Source organism: Anser cygnoides, chromosome 3 (assembly GCF_040182565.1).
Source record: "Anser cygnoides isolate HZ-2024a breed goose chromosome 3, Taihu_goose_T2T_genome, whole genome shotgun sequence".
Lineage (NCBI taxonomy): Eukaryota > Metazoa > Chordata > Aves > Anseriformes > Anatidae > Anser > Anser cygnoides.
In genome coordinates this window covers 25,377,043-25,401,347 of record NC_089875.1, presented here as the reverse complement: position 1 = coordinate 25,401,347, position 24,305 = coordinate 25,377,043, and the positions used below count along the sequence as shown (strand labels likewise).

Genomic DNA, 24,305 nt, shown 5'->3' with positions numbered 1-24,305 from the left:
GCTCTTGTTTTTCAAAATGCCTCTGCTGTGTGAAAAATAAATAGCTTCCCTACTCCACAGCACTGTTTCCTTAGCACTGTGGGGTTAAATAAATATTAATATAAGGCTAGACTAGGGCTCTTTTAATAGTAATAAGTGGTACCTTACTCTGCAAATATTTCCATTCCCTTTAACAGCGCAAGGTGCCAGGCTGAAGAAGGAAGGGCAGCAGAGCCCTGCTCAGCCCTGCTGCAACGCCTGCTCCTCTTCCCCCGGCTCGGCTTGGCCCCAGTGGGCTCACACGCACACACGCTGCTGCCTCTGGGGAGGAGAGCTGAGGATGGAGATAACCCTGCCAGACCCGGCACTCAGCTCCACAGCACCCACACAGCACGGCCCGTCCACTGCTCCATCTACCACAGCCCCTTCATACCTGTTTCCCTCCAGAAGTGCACGTGAGCATGGCCAGTGCACAGCAGGCTGGGCCAAAGCCTCTAAAATACAGCTCGCATCTCAGCTGAGCCCGCTAAACACTTGGGCATGGGATCAGCGTGTCATGAGCACGCATATTCATGTACCTGCACCTTTTTTTCCTTACGGTACAAGAACAGAAAACAAACCCCTTCACTTTTCAAAAAGGGGACAAAATCTAATTTGGAGTTATCCAGGCTTGTAGCAACTTACTTATCTAGCTGATTTACCTTGCTGCATATTATCAGTTTGTAAAATACTCTGCTTGCTTCGAAGATTCTTCTTAATCTCTTTTTCTCTGTGATACTTGCAGTGAAAGAGAAACACTGTGCTGCTCTGCGCTATTGTTCCACAGTAAATAGATAAATAAATAAATGAAATACTGCTCTTGTTTTCTGATGGTTAATTTTTATTCTGTCTTGATCCCAGTTTATTGTTTGCATTTTAACATATACTGGATTAAAAGACCTTATTTTTTTATAAGAAATTGTATAAAGGTGTTTAATCATATGTAGCACTTACCCAAATCATACACTGAATTTCTGAGATTCCTTCAGTTTGTCTTCCTACATCTTTCTAACAACAAGATGCCTGCAACTAAAAGCAATACTTAAGTTCAGCCCATACACAATTTACATACAAAAAAGCATATAATTTTCTTCTGTGTGTTCCCCATCTAGCAGTATTTCTGGGTTTTTCTCACCACTTTGTTATACTATCTGCTCTAGAATTTGTTAAGCCCCCCCTTTTTTTTTTAATAAGGGGGCTCTGACTTGTCACTTCAAGCTTTTCAATATTCTGCCTGTCACTGAAGAAACTGAAAGATGCTTGAGATGCACACTGATGTACATACGTATAGAGCACAACTACTTCCCTATACAAACCTAAAAATTTCCTCACCATCAAGTTTCTCATACTTTTCCCCACTGCAAAGAAAACTGAGTGATAACAGCTTAACAAATCACTTATTTTCAACCCCCATATCATTTTCTTATATGTTCGTCCTCTGTGCACCTCCAGGAAGTTCGAAATGGACAAAATCTGCTGAGAGTCACTAACTAAAAAATTCTCGCTACCCTCATTATGTTTGTTATTGCAATCTAAAACATAATTAAGCCTCAGAACAGTTACTTTGCTGTGGAGCAGATGGCATAATTTTCCTATTTTACCTTTGTGTAAACTAAGTTAAAGAAAGGTCAGCCAACATTTCCAAAGCAATCTCTGTTTTGACTGTGTCCATTTTAGACCTCTGGTTCAAGACAGGTCTGATGAGAGCTGCAGAAATGTCCCAGTTTCTCTGATAGCCAGGTCCCAAATGTCTCAAACCAGATAATCAAAGATTTAGTCACCCCAAAATTAGAAGTATCTGGCCACGAAGGAGTGTTTGGGTAATCTCTATGGAGACCACTGCCATAGTTGCTAGGAGCCAAATAACGTATTCAATCGCACGGAATTTCAGATTTATCAATAAAACCCATCTATCAAAGCTAATTAATACCACAGGGCCACCGAGAAGTTTTGATGATTCTGCAAGTTAGCTATAAAGAGATTAAAGCTAAGTGGAGGGAAAAAAGCTTATACCTGATGACGTACTTGTGGTTTCTGAGGTTGAGAGTTTGTACTTAGGAAGACTAAAATTGCCTTGTGTCCATATTTGTCCATAGTATTTTGGGTAGTATTACAGTATTTAAAAAAAAAATAAACTAGGTCCTTTGTGCATTATTTTTAACTTTCTAATAAGCAGCTATATTGAAACTTTAAGAGTTAAACTGATGATTAGCCAGAGTCCTTAGCTAGCTGTTAAATCAATCAGAAAAGGGTATGAATCCAAACCAGAAGCAGAAAAATGAAGATGCTCTTGTACCAAAATCTGCTTAAAGGCTGCAGGGAGAACCACTTCTTCATAGCGAAATCTGTTTTCATTTACACCCTGTGCACACTGGACCCTGGATTTTGGCTAGAAGCTGGTGTCCCACTGACCTGGCTCCTGCTGTGGAACGGGCACAGGTCTGAAGGTCTGCAGAGCTGCGAGGCACAGCACGGGCTGGGAGAGAAGATTCCATTTTCAAAAAAAAGGAAAATCCTGTTATCTGTCTTGTCCTGTATAAACTCAAAAAATGCTGTTTTATCATGGAAATAAGCTCCTAAAAAAATCCTCAAAAGATCTACTTTTAATCAAGCAAAAATGCTTCGTTTCAAAGCTTTTTTTTTCCTACTTATACTGCTCAGTGTTTCCAAATTACACTTTTATGAACTGAAACACCTGACTTTGAAAATGTTAGAACAATTTTACCTCATCACTTTTTGTAATCATGCTTTATTAGTCAAATTCAGAATGAAATTGTGCACGACAGGTAGTCTCACATTCACCTTGGGGGTGGAGGGAGGAAGAGAAGAAAGGAAAGGAGGAGAAGAGCACAGAGGGGTCTACAGAGAGCTACAAAATCATCGGTGTCATGGCAGAGGACAGGGAACAGTTGCTCTGATATAAGAATTGGGAGTATCAAATAATATTAGCAGGTTCAAAACAAGACAGGCAGCTCTTCTCGCATGGCTTGCTACTAACCTTTGGATCTCCTTGTCATGGGACTTTCAAATTTTTTAATTTTAGCTTTAAGGAGATTCGAAAGGTACCAGGACAAATTCACAAAAGAAAAATACACTGCTTCTGATTCCTTTCCTTAATTAACCAAATGCCAGGAAATTATCCCCAAAAGTACTGTTATATTCATATCCTGCAGTTGTGCTGTCCTGTAGGCAGTACGGGTGGTCACTGTCCAACACCAGGCACCTGGTTAGATGGACCTCTGGAGCAATCTCTTTACAGTGGTACCCATGCTCCAAAGGAAGCTGAGTAAATATGTAGTTAAAGATACCAACCCAACTAGAGCCACATAACTGTGGAGTCCATAGTTACTACCTCAGACCACAGTCATCCTTTCTTCTGCTTTACATACCTGATAGAAAAGCAGAGATCTCACCTTCATCTTCACCAAATAATTTCACTGTCTTTGCAAGACTACATTCTCCCAAAATGAAGGTGATATGGAAACCACAGCATCCAAATCCTTGAATGATATGCTTGTAAAAATGTAAGCACAACCACGACAAACTAAATGACTGCATGCACAGTTCTGGAGCACAACTGCACCAGGCCAATGCTTGCAAGCATAAATGAATATAGAGTAAGCCTGGAGTTGCCTCTGCTACCAGCTCTGAATGATAATGCTGTAAGTTGGGTTTTCATCAGGTCTGAGTTTGCCTATCTCTAAATGTTTTAGGACAAACAATTATTTGCACTTACCATGTTGAGACACAATATAGTTTAACTATTACATCAGAAATTCAGCAGACTGGTAATGTACTTTGGACTAAATACTGAAGAGTACCTATTTCCTAAGAACTTGAGAAGAGCTTTTCAAAAAGGTAACTAATGTAAAAAGGCAGATTCCAGCAACAGTACATTAAAAAGACCAAAGAGTCCTGGTAAGGAAAAAAAGAGAAAGGAACCCAAAGTCAGGGATTTAGACTTAACAGAGTTTATCCTGACATGTACAATGGCTCTTATCATGTCGTTCTGCAATACTTAAATTCTAACATGAAAATACAAACCCTAGACAAGAGCTGGCAGTAGGCAGCACAAGTCCCTGCAAGATCTTTGGTGTTTACTCCAAACTTGCTCTTTCTGTCCCCCCCAGGCGCAGAAGCCAGAAAGAGATGTGATTTATTTATTTTTAACAGCTTATAGATCTACTAATTCTCAGTGAGCAACCATGTGATCTCAGAAGCTACGTGCAATCACTCAGACTTCACAACAAATCCTTCCTTATTTCATTGCTTACAGACAATGCAGTGCCACCATACAAAAATTTGAGAGGAAAGCAGAAAGATGCTGCACTGGGCACAAAATTTATGAGGGATTGTTATCTGCGCTACAAAAGAGGCTCAACATAATAACAAAAGATTGCAGGAGCATCCAATTGTGATTTTGATAGAATAAGGAATACTTAGTATTCAATCAGATATCTTTACAGTAACGCAAAAGAAGAAGGCAACACAAAGGCGCAGAAGCTCTTACTATTCAGGCTGACGCACAAGGTTAGAAAGAAAATCACATTTCTATTTTTGGTCTCTGTGACGTTGAGTAGATGGGGCGCATGTAAGCATAACAACTCCCATTTACTAATTGCAAACATTTAACGGGCATGCTGACAAACTCTTCATTGTAGCTCTGCAGAGACAATGCCATGAAGGAGACTTAGTATGGAAGGAAAACTGCCCGCCTCCTTGCCCCATGAGCAGAAGGCACACCTGCAAGCAGCCCCATCTCTCCAGCTGCCTGTGCATCGCAGCTGATCCTCAGGACAGAGAAGGCTACATGCACCAGGGGGGCCTGTCAGCATCCCAGAACCTGCAACGGGCTGCATGCAGCAAGGGGCTCCTCCAAAGGTCCCTTACCAACCCCAGCCACTCTGTGATTTGGTGAGCAAGTAAACTGAGAGGAGAGTCACCGAGGTACGAGGGATGCGTGGCACAGTCCTGTATGCTGTAAGTAAGCCTGTTATCACAGAAGAGTCTGTAGGTACTTTCACACCCCCTGAGAAGGATGGCGAATGGAAGCTCGCTATGGAGAAACCCAGCCAGCCCTTGTCCTGCTCCTGAGGGGCCCTCAGCAAGCAGAGTATCACGGCTGCATCTGGCACCAAACAAACTGTCCTTGGAGGTCCCCAGATTGAACAACCCTTCTCTAGGTAATTAATTTTCAATCTCACAGCATGAATGCAAAAGAAATAAAATGTAATTCAATATAGTGGCTGCACTAGAGACAGCAGAACTGCATTGCTTGGAGCTCATTTGGGGCCAGAGAGCGCAACAGAGCTCTGCCTTGGTGTCTGAGCTGTACCCAAACCCGGCAGGAGGGTGGTCCAGCCAGTCCATACAGAAACCTCTAAAGGACACAGTGCCTTTCTACATCTTGAAGCCAAGGTCAAACTGCCACAGCAGCACAAGGAAACAGTGAAATTCAATCGCAGTCCCTCACTTCCCCACTCTCTGAAACTTTACCAAGAGATAAATGACAACCCCACAAATTAGGCACTGTGGAAGTATATAATTAAGTCAAGGTCAGTCATCTCTACGTAGGGTTCTCTAGCTAAACATAGGATTGTGGTTAAAATAAGACTCAGATTTTCTATAATTTGAGATTTCAAATGACAGTTTTTAGTCATATGTCACTATACAGCACACTAATGCTGTGTGAAAATAGCTACAAAATGCAGGTTTACTTTGTAGGTTTGTAGTCTAAGCAGTATTATGGCTTGCTGGAAGTGCCACTTGACTGACAGGCTCTTTTCAGGATCTAGCTCTCAGGTATGTCAGCCTGGAAAGTGCCTAAGGAACTGGACTGGGAATCCAGCCATCAAGATTTAGCTCCAAAGTCTGTCACAGATTACCCCCGTGAACTTGGGCGGGCCATTTAATGTCACAGGATACAAAAAATGTAGAGTAAAATTATTAAGGTTAAGCAACTTTTATAGGAAGCTGGACCCTGACAAGTTTAGGAAATCCTGCAACGTACTGAACACTTCTGTAATTCCAACCCTTCGGACAGAGAGAGATTAATTCCCTGTTGTTACAACAGGAATAATGCATCCTAATCTATAAACCTTCCTTTTGTTTCAGATAACGGTCTTTGACATGCTGACTGCTCCTTGCAAACAGCAATAGGCAACTTTGAGGGTCTCAATTTGCTAAGGGCATTTAACTGTTACTACATAGAAAAAATGAAATATCAACACAGCCACTGCCCTCAACACTCAGGGAGGGCACAGGTAAGCAGGAACTTTTCAGCACCTTGCAATAACACCACTGCCTCAAAACAACTTTTTAAAAGTAAGTCTGGAATAGACTTGAAAAGCAAAACAAGCTCATTCTGATTGGCATAGCAAAGTCACTTCATCTGCTCAGGAGCAGCGGTTACTGCAAGCAACACTCCAACCATCTCAGCCATCTGATAGAGATTCCATCCCTACCTCTCCAGTGCTGAGCTTATTTACTCACCTCATGGTGTTTCTTAATTAGACTACAGACTGATACACAACACAACATTTCTAATTAGTGTAGACCACCTACATGAATCCTCAGTATCATTTTCTGTTGTGATAATATCATATACAAACTCAACTTTTCATTAAATTCCTGAGGAACATAAAACCTTGCTCAAAGTCTCCCATCTTCTCTTCATCTCTGTAACTTCTAGGAGTATGTTAAAGACCATTTAATTTCTAGAGGAAAATCCTTGCATAATATTCTGCCCATTGGTGTACAATGACTTTATACTGTAAATGTTTACTTGTGCAGGATGCGGATGCTTCTTAAAGATCAGAACCATCATGTACTCTAGGAACCTCACAAATATTTCAACCTTCAGTGTAAAGTTGATAGCTTTTCCCCCGGCCTTGTCTAATAAAAATGATGCCACACATGCCAAAAATTTAAATAGTTATTGAGAACACCCAACTCTCCCACAAGGGAAGAGAGAGGAAAAGCATGCTGGTCATGCTGAGGGATGCCTTAAGATGGGAGTCAGATCCTACTCTAACGAGTGCAATGCAGGAACCCACCCAGAATCAAAGAAAATGAAAGGGACAGAGGAAGAGAAGCTCACATCAAAAATCTGCAGAGCTGGCATATCAGGCAGAGGAAAAAGCCAGAAAGAAATGGCAAATGTTTTTTCCTAGAGAAAACTACATACGACAGTTGAATCTGTCACCTTGTTGCTGCCAAAAATGGAGAGGCCTCAGTAACCTGCTTTCCACTCCAGCTCCTTCCTCACCCCTTCTTCTCAGCCATGTTGTCCCTTGCTGATACCCAATGGTAAGCACTTGACCAGATTTACCATAACACACCCTATTAAAAAAAATATCCTCTCTCTTTTTTGCTAGGTATTGACTGGGCTTGCAGAATGGGTTCTGGACAGTCTTGGAGTTGCTGGACACATAACAAGTGACAGGAACATGAAATGAGAAACACGGAAGAGGAGACTGAAGGAATTCCCCTCTCAGCTACTGGGAACAACCAGATTAGGTCAAGTCACCTCATGTAACTTTCCAGTACTTGAAGCTACACAAACTTCTAGACTATAGATTGTTTTTCAAAGGAAGTCTCTCAAAGTACAACCTAAGAACACCTCTGTGTAGCTTTTTGAATTAATACTATATTCCAGATTCAAACAGGACAATGCATTTTTAAGAAGACTGCAGCACTACTTGAGTGCAGAAAAACTATCCCTCTGAAAAAGTATACATAATTTTTTTCTACGGTTATGAAATGTTATCCATGTGCCACTCTTCAGTGGAGATGTAAAGCTGTTTTTTTATGAATTATTAACATCCTTATTTCTATATGTATGGAAAAGCTCAAATTTTCTCAATATTTGTAAAACATCCTCTAGTACAAAATCTCATGGAAGAAGTTGCATGAAGGGCTCCTTACCTTTCCCAGAAAAGTGGAATGCCTAATAGGGCAGTAAGAATGGTAATTGGTCTCTGGCACTAAAGAAATGATCACAGATAATGAAGAACTATTCTAAGAGAGGAAGACAATTCAGAGAAGACTTCAAAGTGATATCCTTGCAGTTCCCAATAGTATTAATGGATGATAAAAAAGAAACTTGAATGGAGATAAGACAGATGAAATAAAGAGGCTGAAGATTAAAGAGCTACTAGGAATGGAAAGCACAGAAGTTAAAAGCTAAAAGAAAAGTGATTATCTATATCTATGCACAAAGTAACGGGAGATTTCTTGAAATAAGATGTGTTAGTTGTTCCAAGAGACACCATCTCTGCTGTGTTTGCCCCAAGAGTCAAACATTACCTGGAATCATCATTAGGAAAAGAGCAAGTACCCACAGGCTTTCCTTGTTCAGCTCAGCTCGACCAGTAGGTGTCACGGCAGTCAACGTTATCATTGTACAGCGACTTCAATCTACATAGGTATCTAGTCTGAAGAGAGCTAAATTACAGTAGTTAATTCAGGTTTAATTAAAAAAAAAAAAAAGTCATTAGGCTTTTCTATGGCTTTCTATCAGATATATCAAGTATCCTTAAAGAGCTTGGAAAATACGCAAAACAAACAGATTGCCAAACATGTCAGTAAATACCACCACTCTTACACCTGCACTTAGAGCCTTTGTCAGACATTAAATAATCCATGCTGGCACAGGTAAAAAGAACAGAGATGCTTATTGCCCCTTCCCCAACTGTATGAGTGAACCTAATGGGCACACAGTGTTAGGGTTTGTTCCCAAACATGCCTGGTTTGTGAACCAGAGCCAGCAAACGTCAGGCTGTCACTACAGTAACATAAAGCAATATGATGCACAGAAGGAAGAGAATTTCAAAGCAATTTTTAAATGCTGTACTTCAAGAGAAATGGAGAACAAACACATCTGAGAGCTGCTTGTTTTTAGCTTCCTTGTTGGTGGTGTGTATTCTCCAGCAGCAAAACTTTGGGCTGAATGTTTTCCTACCCTTCCCCAGCACTAAGGGAAACAGATGGGCTCTAATCATGCTTCGCTATAGCAAGGAAGAAGAAAAGCATATGATGGCATCCCCCATCAGGAGTCTGCCTTTATGCTTGCCAGTCAGCTGTGCACATATAAAGTGATCATGACTTTGTTTGGCATTTCCTCTGGAACATATGGTGATTTACTGTGCTGTTTCCAGCATGTATTGACACTGTTTTGAATTGCACTTAAATCCTTGTCTACTGCATACACAAACATAAATACACGTGCTCTACGTTTAGGGGCATGTCTACCTGATAGCAGGAGAGGCCTGCCAATCCAGCAGCTGCTGAAAGCCCTCCTGTCCCCACTGTGCAGAGCTTTAAGTGGGAGGAAATGGCCTGGTATTTGGGGGTGGAAGGGGATGTAGAAACCTTCTACAAAGCAAGACAGCTTTAAATGATGACCTGCACACAGATGCACACCCCACTGCTTGACTGAGCATACCAAAAGATCTGTGTTTATTACCACCCCAACCTGCCCTATCCCCTTCAGCTTAGTCCCACTAACTAGTGGATTGCATAATGATCCAGAAATAGATCAGTAAAATATGAAAATTATTAGACATACTTAATAATAATCCCTGCAGCTACAACATTTTTCATAGCAGGCAACCGCCTGGCAGGTTACACAATTTAACATCCAAGATGTGAGTCAGAGCAAAAAAAGAGGGAGGTTATAAACACATCATTTAAAAAGCCCCACAGATTTAGGCAGCACTGAGTTCATTACCAAGATGCAGCAACTGCAAAGACTGGATCTTCAAAAAAACAGGGCAACTTTGGAACAGGTAATAGATTTCTTTTCTCAACAGTAACTGAAGAGAACAGCCAAGAATTAATCCTCTCTTCTCCCAACAGAAAATACAACTGTCTACTTATTCTTTTTATTTAGCATTAAGATAAAGAACATACTTTAGATTTAGCACAGTCAGGGATTTCATTTAAATGTCACAAAATTAAGAGATATATCAAATACTATGTCCTGTAGAGGACCAAGATTGGAATATTCTTTTATTGTATGTTTTTCTTAAAAGAAAACAAATACCATCAGATTGCCACTGTGTTGTCTGTTAATATTTACATAGTCATATTCTGAAGATTCTTGAAACACTTAAGAGAGGAAATGTGGTTTGTCTTTTTAAAGACAGAAGTAATTCCAGGGAATGATCTTTCAGCCCTTCATTCTTAGGGAAATGGACAGAACTGCTTGCGAGTTGCATTTCATTGAGGAAATGTAGTAATGTAAAATATTAGATGGGGCTCTACTTCACCTCGCTTTTAAGAAACTGCCACCAATTGCTGTTCCCAGGGCATAGGATCCACCTTCTTTGACAAAGACAAATAAGAAACCCTACCAAAACAAACCACTATACTGAACATACATTTACTTACTCAGGGAAAAGAGTTCCAAAATAATAAACTACATGTGCTCAGATGTTAGTGCTTTTGCTTTATGTTTCACCAGAAGACGCTCAGGTAACATGGCGATAAAGGCAGAATAAGAACCTCCATAAACCTGAACAGAAGTCAAATTAAAAAATAAATAAGTAAGTATAGCAATTGTTATTTTAGTGGTTCAAGAAATAAAACTAATTGGGTGAAACTGTTGTCTGTAGGTTCATGCCGGAGTGCCCCACCAATAAGCACACAGAGTCGGAATCCACATGAAGGCTAACACAGGTTATTAATAGCACTTCTAGAGCCTGAAAAAAATGTTACCCAAGCAAGAAACTTGATCTTTTAACATCATATCTCAGAGTGAATTAAGAAAGCCAAATAAAAAGTACTCATGAGTTACTCAGTGTGCTTAGGTTAGTGGTTCACTCACCTGAAGCTCCCACGCTTCTGTGAAAAGCTGCTGACTACTGGTTTCAAAATTCGAGGAGATTTACAAAGGGCCAAGAATGACGTGAACAAGAGTGCTTCAAAATATCATGTTCAGTCATCAAAACATGGGCTTTCAACAATGGGCTTACCAAAACAGTTAGATTTGTAAGTTAAAATTAGACTGTTGCTGTCTTCCACAGCCCCTGTTTCAATCTCACCTAATGCTGCATGGACACAGATTCACACTGGAGAGAAGAAAAAGCCTCAGTGTTCTGCATTCAATAGCTTTCTGAAGACTAGGCATATTCCTGTAACTTGGGCTCTCATCATATAACTCACTCCAGGTTCTAGGGCGAAGACATTCTCTGGAAAGCATGAGTTCCAAGGGAAATCAAAGCAGGAGCTTGGCTGGGGCAGCAGTGCTAGAATTATAATCAAGGAAATAAAAGAAGTTTGATGGAATCCAAACAAGCATGAGTCAACGTATTGTGGGCTTGTCTGCCACCAGGAAAGGCAGAGAAGCTCTACCAGTGCCCAGTATGAAGAACAGTTTAATTTCCAAGGTCTAGTAAGCAGCTTGTTCCAAATCTGTTGTTTGCTCCACTGAAGTATAAAGCAAAAACAAAATTAAATCATTTGCCTGTTTCTCTAAATCACTTAGGATATCTAAAGGCAATTGAAGTTGTTTAATGGTAAATAAAAAATATTTGGGTTGAAAAGGATTTTTACCAATTTATGTTACGCTATTAAAGTATTTCTGAAATCTTCTCTTTTTGATTTTATTCCTGCATTAAGTGCAAGTTACAATACAATCAAAGGAAAAAGAAAACAGGAAACTTCCTAACGCAATGATGCATTAGATGGTGAATGTCCTAAGGTAAGCATGGGGGAACAAAAGAGCTGCTGATCCAACAACAGCCAAATAGTGCCTAGCATTAGCTGCCTTTACACTACACCCATTACAAAGGCAATTAGTCTACCTCATTTTATCATTGCATTAACAGTCTTCTTCCTACTCTACTCCTCCCCAGACTCTCTTGCACTTCATTCTGACTGTGCAAAGCGTTGATTCGGCATTTACCAAAATTAAGGGACAAGAAATTACCGGTGAAAGAAGGACGAGGATGTTCTTAAATAGAAGGACCAAGCACACAAGATGGCCCTGAGCTGGAGCGTGACTGCAGCCTTCCCTGCTGCAGCTGACGTGACCCGGCAGGCACGCTCCAGCAAAGGTAGGCGGCCCAGTGTGCCAAGGCTGGCTTGGCACATCCCGAGCCCGCGCACGGTTGCTAAGTTAAGTCTGGATAGTCTCACAAACCCCCATGTGGCATTCATCCAGAAACTGTGGAGCAGCAGCCTCCAGCTTGATCACACGCTTCTCTGCAGTGGGAGGGTTGCAGGATGCAAGTGCTACATCTCTGGTCCCTAAAGCAGCTCTGTCACTCATGCTTACACAGGGGAAGAAGGAGCAGCAGGATCAATCATGCCCCACTTGGGTTCTCATGTGGAAATACCGAGTAAGATTGCTTTTGATGGTCATCATGGCGCAGGGGAAGGTGGGCTCTGTAGCCATGCCACACAGCTTCTGAAGAAGCATGTTGGGTACACCTGGTTCTAGCAAGCTTTGTGGCAGTAAGACACGCAGCCTGTACCACCATGGTCTCACATCAGACTACCTATACAGTACTATGTTGGTAGGGTTAGACTTGGGTACTAGGGTGATCCTGGATTGTTGGGGTAGCTGAGAAAGCACCTCAAGTACCGTAACATCCCTAGAAGGTGCTCTGGACTTCTTCATGTTGTTCTCTTGGCTGCTTTAATAATGTTCCTCAGGGATCATGACAGTGTGGATGTTGTGTTGCAACTTCTACTGGCAGGAAGGGATGGCAGATAGGCTGGCAAATGGAGTAATCGGAAAGGTTTACTTGATGGCCAGCTAGGGGACAAGTTGTTGAATAAGACAATGTCAGGTCTTAATTGCTTTTTTTTCATCCACATGGTCTCGGTAGGGTCCTTATTATTCTACAGAGTATGCCTTCCTGGACACCTCTGTAATGACACTGATTGGGTTTGGATGATCTTATTGACTGGAAAATATGGTGAAGCAAGCGATACACAATATTTAATGATAGATTTTCAGAGAGCACATTAAGAATCTCCTCAAACTATTTTCAAAATTATGCCTTCGTATCACTAACAAATATACTGCATACCATAAAAATAACAGAGCAATAAAAACCATAAGTATCAAGTTTTTCAAACTCCCTTCATGGTTGCATCTGTGCTAGAGGATGGTTTGGGCATGAACAATGAAGGTCATTTCTGAACTGTCTTGATTGTCAAAAACAAATTATAGTTTTGAATGTTACTGACAAAGAACATCATAATGCTTTTATGTTAAAGGATAGAACTGTTCCCAAATGACATCCCAAATAAAAGCTTTTCATTATTACTTCTTCCACTTAGTCCAATGAATTTGTCATTGGACTAAAAGTGAATCTCCTGTTTCACTGATAATCACTGAAAGCATGTAAGCTATTGAACTGCCAGATACAACTTTTAGTCCTACAAGACTTGCTGCTTGAGCAATTTAAAAACACAGGCAAGAGAAATTAAAGGCTAATAATATGTTTCTAGACAATACCACAGTTCTAATAGCAAAGAGTAAGGGTTACACCATCCTAATATTCCAGCTGTAGTCTAAACTATCATATCAAGTATATGATGGAAGTCAACAGCAATTTTGTGTTCTTTAATCAAGATAATAACTGGCCATAAATAACAGCTTTCTTGCAAAGTAGCAGTGAAACCTTGAAAAACAATTAAAAAATTGCACATCCTCTTACTTACAGGAAGACTGCAACATGCCTCACTTCTGCAACAGTGCAAAAACGCTGGAGTTGACATTATTTATTCAACTTCTGTACAAAATAACAATAGGCATCAACCTTGAAGATTGGAGAAATGGATTCATCTATTCTGGTGCAGCTGGGTATATCATTAACTTTTTAAAAAAGTAATGCCCTGAGATTTTTACATTTTTTAAGAATAATGGAAAAAAAAGCCAAAAGGGGAACATATCTGTGCATTGTCACAAAAAGACAAAGCTTAAGGCAGTTTACAAAATAAATCATCCACTGTGTTACAAAATGATTTTGGCAGAGATTTCTTGGATCCTCTGATGTCAGCTCTGCAAATGAATCACAAAATAATTTTGTTGCATGGCATGTTTATTACAGAGCATATGGGAGAAATGACCAAGGGTGAAGTTTATTAGGATGGTAGAAGCAGATCCTCTGGAATATCAAGATGAAGGTGCAGTATCTTAGATGAATTGCAAGAAAATACCAGGTTGTTCTGAAGGTACATGGTGCCAGGGAACATGTGCTGGAGATGTTGTGTAGATGGTGCCTGACAAGGTACAAAGGCTTAGAACAAGGCATGTGTTGAGCTTTTTGCTTTCTGTATTTCGAAAAGACCCCAGAAGATGGTGACAAAAAGAAGAAAGACCTAAGTGTATGGGAACAAAACCACACATTATTCGAGACTCAAATATTATTTTAATTGAGTGTCAGGTTTTCATATTCATAACTCTGTATTAATTAAAAATGGCTTAAGCAGATACAACTCCTGATAAAAATCTGGTGAAAATATTATGCAGTCTCACAGCTAACTTAGGAAAGAATAGAGAGGCAATGGATTTGAGCATGTGGTTAATTAAAATCACTACATGTCCAGCTGCACAGCTGTTGGGGATACTGCCATACCTATTCCAAGTTCTATATTGGGACAGTAAGTATACCCAGAGTAGCCAACCACTAGGCTTCAGCTGAGGAAGATATTACTAAACTCAGTATACATGCAAGCACCTTTACGCAGGACTCTGAAGTGCACACCTCATTTTGGAATGTAATAGATGGAAAGAGAAAATGAATTGGAACAAAAAAAAAAAAAAGTGAAAGCAAGATGGAGAATAAAAAGTGTTCTCAGGCAGGGCTAAGTCCCCTCTCCAGTTCACTGATTTAGAAAAATTACCCTAAAAACCCTCAGTACGTTCATTTGTACAGGGCTTTAATATTCTACATCAGTGTCGGGTATCACATTTCTGTTTGAAAATCTGAATCTAAACAAGAATTTTATGTGATAATGCACTTCTTTTGAAGAGGCAATCACACACAATTCAAGAAAAAAGGGAAAAAAAAAAAAACACGGTTGCCTGGTGCAAAAATAATACCAAAGAAAGAGGGGCTGATTCATGATTGTACTCTCACCATATTTCTGTAGGTTCTTGTACTAAGCCACAGCCCAGTACAACGCCTTCCTTACCACTTGACTAAGCTGTGGCAATAGTGGGTAGCTATGGTCATAGCAGGCAACTGGCAAAGTGCCACATGCCATATCGAGTTTTGTTTGCAGTTGGTTCATTCCCATGATATTAAAGCTTACTGGATTTTAAAATCAAAAACCTTCACAAGGCCACACCTAAAGGTTACTCCACTTCATGGTCAGCAGTCAAACACTTCAATTCCACATAATGAAATGGGGCAGCAGCCTGCTAAGCAGGTTTACATCAGACACCGCATCCCCTGTGTTACTCTTTTGAGGCAGGCTTGAGACTCAGGAATGTGGTATGGTCCCAGCTGCACCCCTTCAGCAAGACGCTTGTTCAAAGACAACTAGAAGGCTGATTCTCAGGGATGCATATAGGAAAAATAGCAGGTGTCTAATCATACAGGATAGTTGAACACAAATGCTGTAGATACCTCCCAGTGTTCATAAATCAAGCTGGGAAATGGTTTTGTTTCAAAAAGAAGTCTTAACATTTGTCAAGTTTAAGGTAAGCTACTTGTTCTGTGCACATCACGATGCATAACAAATTGAGTCCTTGGAGGTGGTATCGAGACCTGATGCAAGCAGGCAAAGAGGAAAAGAGCTTCATTTGTCTTGACGGGCAATAGCTCACAGTTACAATAAAAGCCTCATAGTTTAAGAAAAACTTCCTTAATTCTATTCTCTTTTTTTAAAAGGGGGCAGCTATTCCAGCTTTCACTGGAGAGCTGAAGAAAGGACCCATCTGATCACTTCGACCATAAAGTTCGATTGCTCAGGGATGTAGCTTTGCCACTGTAACTCAGCTTTCATATCGCACAGCTAACAACATTCTCTTTCCTTCGTGGAGTGCCTTGAGTGGATTGAGTGTTTGGACTTGCAGTACCATGAGTTAAGCTTTTAGTGACCTTAGAGAAGACCACAAGATCAAAGCTGTTACGTCAGGAAATCACACCCTTTTAGTAAGAGTTTGTCCTAGAGTCAGATGCTTCCCAGACCTATATTCCTAGACCACAGACATCAGAGATCATTTTTAGAGTTGAAAAAAAAATACAGAAGGATCTTAGGCCACTGTTTTGTCTTTTGGTTGGTCAGTAATACTCAACAGTGTGTGCAGCATCAGAGTGAAGGCAATCAGAAAATACAAGGCCACAAAGGTTACCAAGACGTTGAAATGATCAGCGCAGTTATGATATAGAACATGGCACATACAGGCAGAAGCCTGGGCAGCACTGGTAGTTTATTAGAAAATGTGTCTGTTATGTGTTTGATTTACTTGAGAGACCCAGCAATAAGTAGGCCGGTCATTATATATGTATATATACACATGTACATAAACAGGAATGACAGGCACCGTAATTTAAAAAGGAAAAACAGATCTAGAAAGTACAGCCACTTGGTTATGGTAAGCAGAAGATAGACTTGGAGCTTCGAAGAAAGCACAGAAACTCTTTGAATTTGCATGGAGCAACCCCCTTCTCTGTGCCAGCATAGTCCAAAACTGGACTAAACTTAACTACACTTAATTGAAAGCAGTGGCAGTGCAGTGTGCGTGCATGCTGAAAACAGGAATCACACTACACAGAGCCTCCCTTATATCCAAATTATGCTTCCCCTATTTACATAGGCAAACAATAGAGAGAAAAATACCAGTTTAAGCTAAGTACTGATCCTTTTTACTGTAAAAGTACTAGCAAGCATTTCACTGTTTTTGCAATGAAGACCAGATTCCCAGACTGCGTAAGAGCAGCTGTAACTGTCCCTTGGGTTATCATCTTCTGTCCCAGTTGGTGGGCCAACATTCAGAATTCTCCTAGAACCTAGGAAATAAATTCTCTACTTTAAAAAGCACCAGGGGAGCTATTCTGAGGAATCCTCATTCACACTAAGTAACCTTTATCTATATTAAAACTATCTCTATGCTTTAGTCTGTGTGGGTGCAGGAGGGGAGAAATCAAAGTCATACATTTTCTTCTCTTGGGATAAACGAATTGGTGTGGGTGGTGGTACATGTTAAAAATGAGAGAAAACCATTTTTTATGTTAACTTTCTATTACTCATTTGAAAATAGCTTCACAAAATCAAAATATGAATATTTAAAAGATTCAAATATTCTGAAGACAAATTATATTTTAATTCATCAGCTGGATTTTTCATCTACTCAGAATAGGTTTACCATATATGGAAAGCCTTTGTAAACACTACACGATTTGTAAAGGTCAGAATTCAAATTCAGAATTCATCTTTACCAGCTTTTCCACCAGTTTCATTTATAGATGGTTATTAATACCTATTGATCACTAGGTTACTTTAGTTTAATGCAATTTACTAGTGAATGACCTATCAAAAATTCACCAATTTAATACTCCTTTGGGGAAATACACTTCTTGCTGTTGTATGATAAACTAAGTTACTTTTTTTATAACACTTGCAGACATTATATTGCAGCATCCACGTGTGAAGAACTGCTCATTACTAACAGTAGAAGGCAACTCAAATAAATGATGAATTGGTCTAATCAATTTTGAAGGGATTAGCTATTTAAGAACATTTTAAAGAAGCATTTCAATACTTACCCACATAGATTAATTTAGGTTACAGCTAAAAGTTACCTGAAAATGTATTATGTACTAAATGCAAGCAACAGAACAATTTCGTAGTCTTAGAACTTCCTAGTTCATCTTGCTATTGTACATATACGTTCCCACTACATAAAATACATCAATTGTTTGTAGCCCAATCCTTCTCTGCAGAAGCGTAGGACCCTAAAGCTCAAGGCCATACAGATTTAAATAGAACAGAAATAACTTTAGAGTTGGAAAGTTTTGGTAAGTAAACTTTAAGGTGATGCCTCTGAAAGGTAATGGAGTTACTCTGGGCTGAATACTTAGAATCACTGTAGAAAAATGAATAGTAAGTGCTTGCAGTTGGCCAAATCCTCTCAAACTCTAGGTATTAAGGCTTTACCTGAAGGGTTCCAACAAGCTGCAGGAGATGAGTTGGAAGAAATTGAAGGGCTCATCATCCCTAGAGCATGGGGTTTTAATTCATTCAGTCACATCATTTAAATAATACACAGCAGACGTGCAAACCTAACAACATGTAAGATGCCTCAAAGCACTTCAGGATCAGGGCATAAGGACCATTTGCACAAAAATCTGTGAGCTAGATAAACAGTTATCTGTTAAGCAGAGACAAAAGTTAAGTAATTTGTCCAAGGTCAGAGAGAAAATGCAATATGAAGTATACCTACGAGGAAGCAGAATAAAATAGATTTTGCTTAAATTGGCATGGAGAAACAGGGAATATAAGAACATTCAACTACTTGAATAATTTTTAATAAGCACTGTGGGAAAGAACAGAGTGAGCACTTGTGTTTATTTACATTTATGCATTTTTCTTGGGAAAATGACAATTTTTCTTTCTGCGCAGCAAATATGGCGTAACTCCCAAGCCACAGAGCCACGCAGACATTTTAGCCATGTCCAGTGCTCTGGATTTTCAGTGCTGTGAGATGTATGCCAGTCAAGAATCAAGACCCTCTTCCCACAGGGTCTGTGGGGTTATTTCAGTGAATACAAACAGACTAGAAAGAAGAAACCTGTCAGTTTGACAATTCTGAAATCCATCAACAAATGGGCCAATATTGTAAAATTAAAACTTTTCACTCTTCTCCTTTATTTTAAGAAACTTTGTTAAAATCTTCCAGCAATTCAGTCTTCTATATCAGAAAGAATTCTGGGATACCGTTTTGAACCTACATCATGAAAAAAAATTAGAAAACTTGTCATATGGAAAGAAAAAATACAAGGCCGTTGCCTCTGAAAACACCATGCTGCCAAGCCCCATGAGATTTCAAATCATGACTCCAAGCACTCCTAGCTGAAATGCTTGATCTGAGAGAGGTTGTCTCTCAAGTTAGACCTTAGAGTATAAAAGGGAAGAAAAGTGAAGCTAATGCTGAACAGAAAAACACAATTATATTTTAAAATTGCTTTTAGAAAGAGGTGGCAGGAACCCCTTCCACTGGCACAGTTGGGATGGCATAGAATACGCACACCACTAAATGTACCAAGGCAATCTGATACCAGCAGGGAGACTCTGCTGTAATCACTGCTCTGTCAAGAAATATCTTCTGACTAGGAGCTCTGGCTTTAAATCACTAAATCATGCTTGTTTTGTAAAAACGCAGTGCTCTTTGCCATTTCTTTCAATCTTACAAAATTCCAAATAATGTACCTACATGCTACTGCACGGCTTCTTTTATTCCAGGCCACAAATTTAAACTTCTGGAGAAACTGCTTTTGCCTTCTATCACGATGCTCCAAAGAATTCAGAATTAGTCATTTAATCTCTATCCAGGCTAAAATGGCTTACTAGAGAAATCTCAGCTTAATAAATTATGTATAAGAATTCTCTCTTTTATGTAGCGTGTATGATCTTTCGAGCTATAACATCATTTATGGCTGCAGCAGAATGAACTGAGCAAATACACTGTGGTGCAACCCACTATAAGTAAATATTGGTTACAAAGCTCCTAGACATGAAAAGAAACATCTGCCAAAAACAGAATGCTGCAAATGCTGTCAGAGGCCCTTCACCTTTCTACAGAAGGTGCCTCATCCCAAGCTAACGACAACAAGTAGCTATCTCACAAGCTTCTTATGGTTCTTCTAACTGGGAGCTATGGAGTCCAGGCTGGAAAGAAGTGTTTAAATATTTTTGGGGAGAAAACAGACCACCATCCAGCCTGCTGCCCTCCAAATCTGTAATCATTCTTTGTGTAGTACAGCCTCCAAAAGGCTGAGTTTGTCACTTGACCATCCCACACACCCCCAGTGCCTACACTCTGGTTCCGCAGTGAAATTCCAAAAAGGGGAAAAAAAAACACATTACGTTAACCTGCTTTAATTTCACAACATTGTTACAGTAGGAAGCACACTGAGAAATCCTCTGTCAGCTTCCTCTCAGCTGCAAAACCCTTGAGCCTGACACAGCCACCTGCAGCCCCAGCCTGCAGTTTCAGTTTAAGATGCTGGAGCCCCAGAAGCAGCAGCTGATTCTCCCTTTGCTTCCATTTAGATGAAAATTTTAATGACTGGCAGCAGAAAGAGTTAATTAGAGATCTCCTTTCTCTTCCCCTTTAGGAAAAATAAAAATTTTTCTAAGTCTGAGCTCCAGCCAGAGGTAACTAGACAGCTAATAACTTTGTGAGGGATTTTAGTCACTTGAGGAAACTGCTCAGGGAGTCACCTGACAGTGGACTGACAGTTTTAGAAAGGAGAAAGTGAGTGAAACGAAACTTTTCAGAGCACGGCCGCTGACAGCCACAGTACGCCAGGGACAGAGCACTGGCAGCGTTACACTCAGTCACGAAGTCCTCAGGCCTGACGGGCGATGGCATTTCATAACTGCAGCCACGTGCTAGGGAGGGGGTAAGAAGCGTCCTGGGCTCCCCGCTCAGCTCCAGGCATGCTCCAGGCCAGTAGGAAAAGCAGCACAAGGAATGGAGAGAGAGGTGGAAATGGGAAGGTGCTTTTTACTTTGCCTAAATCCAGCCCTAGAATTAGCTAAGACCATGACTGATCGGTACCCTACAGCTAGGACCATGACCGACTAGTACCTTACAGCTAAAACCAAGACTGAGTGGCGCCTTACAACGCCTGCATGCCTGCTTTTTTCTGTCACAGTCATTAGCAGGTGGGGCCAGAGCCCGGTATGTGGGGGGGACACCTGCAGGGTCAGCCCCTCTCACCGGCTCTGCTCTGGGCCAGGGAGGCCCAGCTCCACCAAGGGGTCACTGCAGGAGACCCGGCAGCCAAGAAACGTGTGAACGTGGTGAAACAGCGGGGCAATGCTAAAGCTCACTACAGCTAAGGGAAGCCTGACCAAGAAACACCCTGCTCCATGCAGTAAGACCCAGCACCATGGCCGTGAAGGCAGATGCACCCTGGGAATCGGGACACCTCAAAGGAGTCACCAAGACTAAAAATATACCTGAGATATTATACAGCTGGAGTGGGGAAGGGAAAGAAAAAACAACCAGAGCTGCTTTTCCATTTGTTTGGAAGCTGTATGAATATATTTGGAGTGAATATACAGTATCTACCCTTCAACTAGTTGAAGGTTTTTGGAGCCTGGGATGAAAGTGTTTATTGAAATGAAAAGTGCAATTCTGGTATTTATATTCTGAAGGACATGCGATACATCACAAACGTAACTCACAGAAGGCACCGGTTCATCTGAATTCTACAAAATTCCATTTGCAGAAATAGACCAGGAGGAGTGCTAGAAGCAACAAGCCAGGGAGCTATTTCTATTTGAAATTCGCAGACATTTAAACCAGATTAAATTCCAAACTCTAAAAAGCTGCCTTTTAATGTGCATTATCTTCAGTCTCTAAGGTACCGTAACGTCTGTGCAGTTCCAAAAGCATACACTATTTATTTTATTTAACATTTGCATTCTGATTGCAATCAGTCTTCTTTCAATAAAAGAAATAAATTTACAGTCTGCTAACCTAGAACCATCAAACTCTCACTTCCATTATCAATCAACGCCACTTTTCTGCTGACTGCAACTCAATTAAAATCCAATTATTTGAATAACTGGATGGAAATTGCTATCATAAAATGTACCTTTTTATTAGGAACATTTTGTGAAGAAAACTGACAGCACAGGAACTATGATACTGTGGTTAAAAAGTGATTTGTAAGATGGGCCGGGAAAAGCTACGTTGATGAACATGGAAGGAATGAGCGTCACTTCTGGAGCAGACATTTGATTCTCAAATCGGAACATTTGGCTCAGAGCTGAACCAAAATGATGTGCTTCTGCTAGCCTTACTGTGAGCGTTAAGGGTGTTGGTCTTCTATGTCACAGTCTGCTATTTCTATTGAAATATTTCTATTGATGGTTTTTTATTTAAAAAAAGTAGGCATTCTTAGACCATCTTACTACATTACCCATAGTGTTATTTTAGAACATGCCAAAGTCAGTGACAGAGATACTTCCGATGATCTCAATACTCAAGTCGTTCATTGTTTTTATTTCTCACATTATTAATACCAGGTAAGTAGCTGTTTTTTAAACTTAACTGGATGTGTCTCTCAATCTTCTTGCAGCTGTGTGTCTTCTCGTTGTCCTGAAGGAACTCAAGATCATTTGACAAAATGTCTTATGAGAAAATCCTCCAGTATATAAATTTGCTTCTTAGTTTTTAATTATATAGATTTGGTACCAGAGGTTTGATTTATTTGACCAAAACAGAGACAGTAGATGGAGATACGTTGCATATCTCCAAAATGGAGATATGTTGCATCGCCCAATACAAACACTAAATTATTTGATATTGATAACATGCAGATAGAAAATATTACCACACTATTTTAATTTCAGTGTGCCAACACTAGGTAACAACAAATAAACAATGACAACAACAACAACGAAAAAATGATACTCTAGGCTTGAAGTCTAATTTTCCAAACAGACTTCAAAGATGAAAAGGTTTCTATTTTTTCAGGTATAATTATCTAGGCACTTACTTGGCACCTGGAAGTTACCATGGAGAACTATCAAACATATTTCTTTAGCTAATCTCAGGTATCCTTATATTTTAAAATTCTTTTAAAACAAGTATAGCTGCTGCAAGTTATTTTCATTGTAATATTATTGCCTTCTATGCTGAACCATAATATCACCTGAATTACACCTATTACAATCTTAATAAATTTCTACAGTAGTGGTTCACCGAAGATTACACAGAGAATTTAAAATGGAATATTAGGTTACGATGATTCACATTTGACAAAACACCTTGAACTGGCACCCAGGAAGAAATTAAGACAACCAAAATATCAAGGATAAGAAAATGGAAGCATTAATTAGATGGGCAAAGTAACTCCAAAATGTGATTGATAATAAAAGAAAAACTCTTGACAGAATCAGTCATGCTCCTATTACTTTTCCAGTGTGATTGCAGTTGTTGATTTTTATTCTACATTATTAGATTTCACACCTTCTCTTCCACCTTCCTTGTAACTTCAGGCAACACACTTAACATCTTTGTAGCTGTTTTACAAATTAAAGTAGTTAACATTATTTAATCATAAGTACATGACAGTTTGCAAATATGCGGAAATCTGCCCAATTCATAGAAAAGTAAAGGTTTCAGATATACACAGACCATCTCCCTTTAAAATTAGCACTGGAATAAATGCTTATGGCGTTTGACTCTACGTGCTAGCCATGTCACTTAAGCAAGCTCTGAAAAAATATCTTGTAAGAGAGGCTACAAAGAATGCCAGATTTTGCACAATTTAGGTTTTCATACAGACAGACCTTAGAAGTGATCTTTTATAGAGTATGTTAAAAATCAAATCTACTTACCCTTTTTCTCAAGTTGTAAGTCAAAATAAGATTTCTGGAGAAGGAATGTGAAAAGGCTGTATAGAACTCCAGTACTTTCTGCAAGGCATCTCTCTTAATCACATGAAGATCACAGTAGGTCAAAGCCCTTACGTTAGCACAGGACTGGGCAAGGGTAGACTCCTTCCAGAAGACATCACCAAAAACATCTCCTTTGCCTAGAGAAAAGAAGCAGCATTTCTTTCAATAATGATGCTATTTCTGCCAAAAATATAAAAGAACATACATCTCCTCTATGGGGTCAAGGTTCTTCTATCTTATGCACTCAGAAAAAAATTCTGTCTGGAAACAAAATCTTTTAAATATTCCATTGATAACCTTTTTTTTTTCTTTCTATTAATTACTACAGCTCAGCAAAATTTTCTAAAAATAAACCACAATTAAAAGGTGTTTCGTGTGACGATTCCCCTTTAAATATGAGTAAAGTTTTTTCTCTAAAAATCAAGAAAAATACTTTGTTCTTGGCTCATATTCTCTTCTGAGCCTTTTCAAAGAGATTAATTGAGAAGAAATGCCTTTTCCCTTTCTTCCTGTAACTGACATGCAAAGGATTTGTTTCTTACATCTATGTTGTTGAGTTTTCTTAACCTGGCTAAATATCACTCAATATTGTGTCAATAAACTCATTTGGTATAACAGATCAGTGCAGTTACAGGCTATAACAAAACACTATTATACATCAGTATACATCCGAATTCAAGTAA

The 24,305-nt window shown here is 39.7% G+C and overlaps 1 protein-coding gene across 1 annotated transcript in view; it reads right to left on the bottom strand.

Moving 5' to 3' along the window:
• KCNH1 (potassium voltage-gated channel subfamily H member 1) overlaps positions 1-24,305 on the bottom strand; it is a 193,058-nt gene that overhangs the window by 53,679 nt on the left and 115,074 nt on the right. The window contains exon 10 of the mRNA XM_048057721.2: positions 23,563-23,759. Coding sequence (XP_047913678.1) covers positions 23,563-23,759 — 197 coding nt within the window. The remainder of the gene's footprint in view (positions 1-23,562; positions 23,760-24,305) is intronic.